Source organism: Miscanthus floridulus, chromosome 4, assembly GCF_019320115.1.
Source record: "Miscanthus floridulus cultivar M001 chromosome 4, ASM1932011v1, whole genome shotgun sequence".
NCBI classification, from domain to species: Eukaryota; Viridiplantae; Streptophyta; class Magnoliopsida; order Poales; family Poaceae; genus Miscanthus; species Miscanthus floridulus.
In genome coordinates, this window is record NC_089583.1 from 92,590,644 (window position 1) to 92,593,777 (window position 3,134).

The 3,134-nt window shown below is 55.9% G+C and overlaps 1 protein-coding gene across 1 annotated transcript; it reads right to left on the reverse strand.

Annotated features, from left to right (window-relative positions):
* Window positions 1–403: 403 nt before the first annotated feature.
* LOC136552129 (UDP-glycosyltransferase 79-like) lies at window positions 404–2,147 on the reverse strand. The gene is made up of 2 exons (XM_066543670.1): window positions 1,457–2,147; window positions 404–1,295 (listed from the first exon to the last, which is right to left on the reverse strand). Exons 1-2 carry the CDS (start codon window positions 2,114–2,116, stop codon window positions 555–557), a joined length of 1,401 nt encoding a protein of 466 aa, XP_066399767.1. The 5' UTR covers window positions 2,117–2,147; the 3' UTR covers window positions 404–554.
* Window positions 2,148–3,134: the final 987 nt, after the last annotated feature.

A 3,134-nucleotide genomic window follows, 5' to 3' on the forward strand; every position in this document is an offset into this window, starting at 1 on the left:
AATGCTGATGGGCATCTGATGCGCTTGGAGGACCGACAGGAAGATTCTGAAGACTCCACCTGAAGGGCGTTGGTTGCTTGGCTTCAGAAAGGGACTACTTTATTTCCTTACATGGTTTCGCTTTTCTGTGGAGATTCTTATCTCAAGTTTCAGTAGCTAGCTCATGATGCTCTAGTCTGTGCTGATCATCTCCTCTGGGTCGTCTAGGCATGTTCTTAGCAGTCTTGGCTCTGGTTGGTCTATCTTCTTCTGGACTATCATTGTACCAAACTCTCTGTATTTCCGTTACAAGCTAATGGAAATGGGACTGCCTCGTGTCGAAAAAAAAAAGTTCAAACACACTATCTTTGGACGGCTGTCTTGTAGCGGTATCAGTATAGGTCCGCTACCACTAGAGTGGTGGTGATATTTAGTACTATATATTTATAACAAACCAATTTCTCCATGGTGTAGGAACAGTTATAACCACATGCTAAATACATTGCGAAGCTTTCATGGTGTTGCAAGTCGATCACATTTATTCTGAACGCGGCCTTTCATGACCTTGATGTCGATTATTTGTGGCTCTTAAACTTTGATAGGAAATCAGAGATGTTGATATCCGAGCTGCCACCACTGCTCATGGCCTTCCTTGCCTTCTTACTCCACTCCAAAGCTTTCAGTCTGAACTCCTCGCACCTTTCCCCTTCCATCACCTGCCGCACACACCTCTCCACCTCCTTCCTTGTGACCACCCCATCGGAATCCGGCCGTACCCGCACGCCGACGCGCCACACGTCCTGGACGTACTTGGCGTTCGACGGCTGGTCCGACCAGTGCGGCATCGCCACTATGGGCACACCGGAGCTGATCGCCTCCAAGGTGGAGTTCCATCCGCCGTGCGTCACGAAGCACCCAACCGAGGGGTGCGCCAGAACGTCCAGCTGCGGGCACCACGGCACGATGAGCCCCCTCGCCGCCTTTGCCTCGCCGGCAAAGTTCTTGGGTAGCTTGGGGGTCTCCGTGGCCCGGACGACCCACAGGAACGGCATGCCGCTGCTGCAGAGCCCCTCGGCTATTTCCTCCATCTGTCTCGCGCCCAGGGAGGCTATGCTGCCGAAGGAGACGTACACGACAGAGACCGGCGGGTGGGCGTCCAGCCAGGCCTTGCATTCTGTCGCCATTGGGGTGTGGAGGTGGACGCCGTAGGATACGTTGTCGTCGTCGGCGTCCGGAAGGTGGTGGTCGAGGTTCACCGATGGCATGTTTGGGCCTACCGTCTTGGCACCCCACGTCGAAGCCAAGTAATATGCTTCCTGTGAATGCATGTCATATACACAGGATGACATGATGCCCAGTGTCTACTCTAAACTAATACATGTCCACACACTTGGTAGCACACAGTACCAGTCAGTGGCACGACATTTTCATGCGTGCAGCGTGCATGTGTGGGCTTGGTTTAGCCACACGGACTCACCTGCGGCTCCAAGTCGTAGAATGAATTGACAAGCACGTGGTCCGCGGTGCCCAAACCTAAGAACTGGCTCGTCAGCAACTCCAGAAGTCCCGGGGGACGGTTCTTGTCAACGAAGAACGTCGGCAGGTCGGTCAGTTCGAGCCGGACCGGCAGCCCCGCCAGCTCCGGCGGCAGCTCCTCCGTCACCGGCGGGGACGGTATCCGACCGGCCAGCAGGTGCGTGTACAGCACGTCCACGGCGCACGTCTGCGTGAGGAACGCCGCGCAAGCCGCGCCGCGCCGCCGCGCCACGCCCTGCGCCCACGGCAGGAACGCGTCGTACACCACCACGTGCACCGGCCGGCCCAGCTCCGACTCCGACCGGAGGAGCCGGTCCACCGACCCCGGTCCGGCGGAGCTGAGCCGCTCGAAGTAGGACCCGCGGTGCCCTCCTACCCTGTCGGGGCCGCCGTCGTCGCAGCCGTCGGAGAAGACGGCGACGTGGACCGACCCGGTGGCTGGCCTGGTCGAGCTGGCGACGAAACGGGTGACCGCGAGAGTGCAACGGACGCCGCTGTGGCCGGCGAGGCGCCTGGCGAAGTGGAAGAGCGGGTTGATGTGGCCCTGGGACGGGTATGGCAGGAGCAGGATGTGGATGCTGTGATCGGAGTAGTTCACCATGGTTGTAGTATCAGCGGGTGGTAACAATGCTAGCCCGATATGTTCGAGGGAAAGACGAAAGAGGTCCACGCTATATATAGAAAGAGAGACGCCCTTACGCTGTTGCTGTTGTGTGTGTGGTGATGAAGCAAATTAAGCTGAGTATTTTTTCTATTAATTAAAATTAAGCAAAAGTATATTATTAGTGGCGGGGGAGAAGTGAGAATCTGAGATATGACGTAGATGCACTGACGTAACGATGGGCTGTAATTTATAGCACACCTGATCGAGCTGATGAAATGACGTGATACAATAGACATGTGCAATTGTGCAAACTCAAGGTATGGCTGTGGCCCAACCTTGGCATACCGAGAGCTCCGCCACCGAAGGCCGAAGCAACCATAACTCTTGTCCATGTGAGACGAATTGGAAATTCTACTGAATCCGCTATACTGTCTACTCGTACAAGAGAACGTGTGCTGCTTCCAGCACCTGCTCCTCAACCCGCCCACACCGACTCCCCGCCGCCCACCTCGACGGGCCGCCGCCGCACCGCTGCTCCCCGTCCCCGCACCCCGTCGCTGCGCCGCCGTCCCCGTCGCTCCTCGCGGGCATCCTCTCCGACCTCACCGAGATCAGCGGCTCCTTCCGGCTACCGCATGTGGCCAGGTGGCTAGGAGAGGGGGTCGTCGCTGGCCGGGCCTAGGCCAGGTGAAGGCGCAGCTGGCCGCTGCCAAGCCGCGCCATCATCCTAGGCAGCCGGCTTGCCGGAGTCGGCCGTTCCCCCGCTCTGTGTTGCGTCGTAAGAAAGAAGAAGGGTAAAAACCGCATGTTGCAAGAGTATATTTCAAGTGTTTCAGAGGTATGTTGCAAGTGTTGTATATCGATGTTGCAAAAGTAGATTAGGATGTTGCACATGTTAGAATGGCTATACGCATATGTTTCAAGTGTATGTTCCAAATGTTTCATATGGACGTATGTTGCAAGTGTTTTATCTTGATGTTGCAAAAGTAGATATAGATGTTGCATATACTTGCAT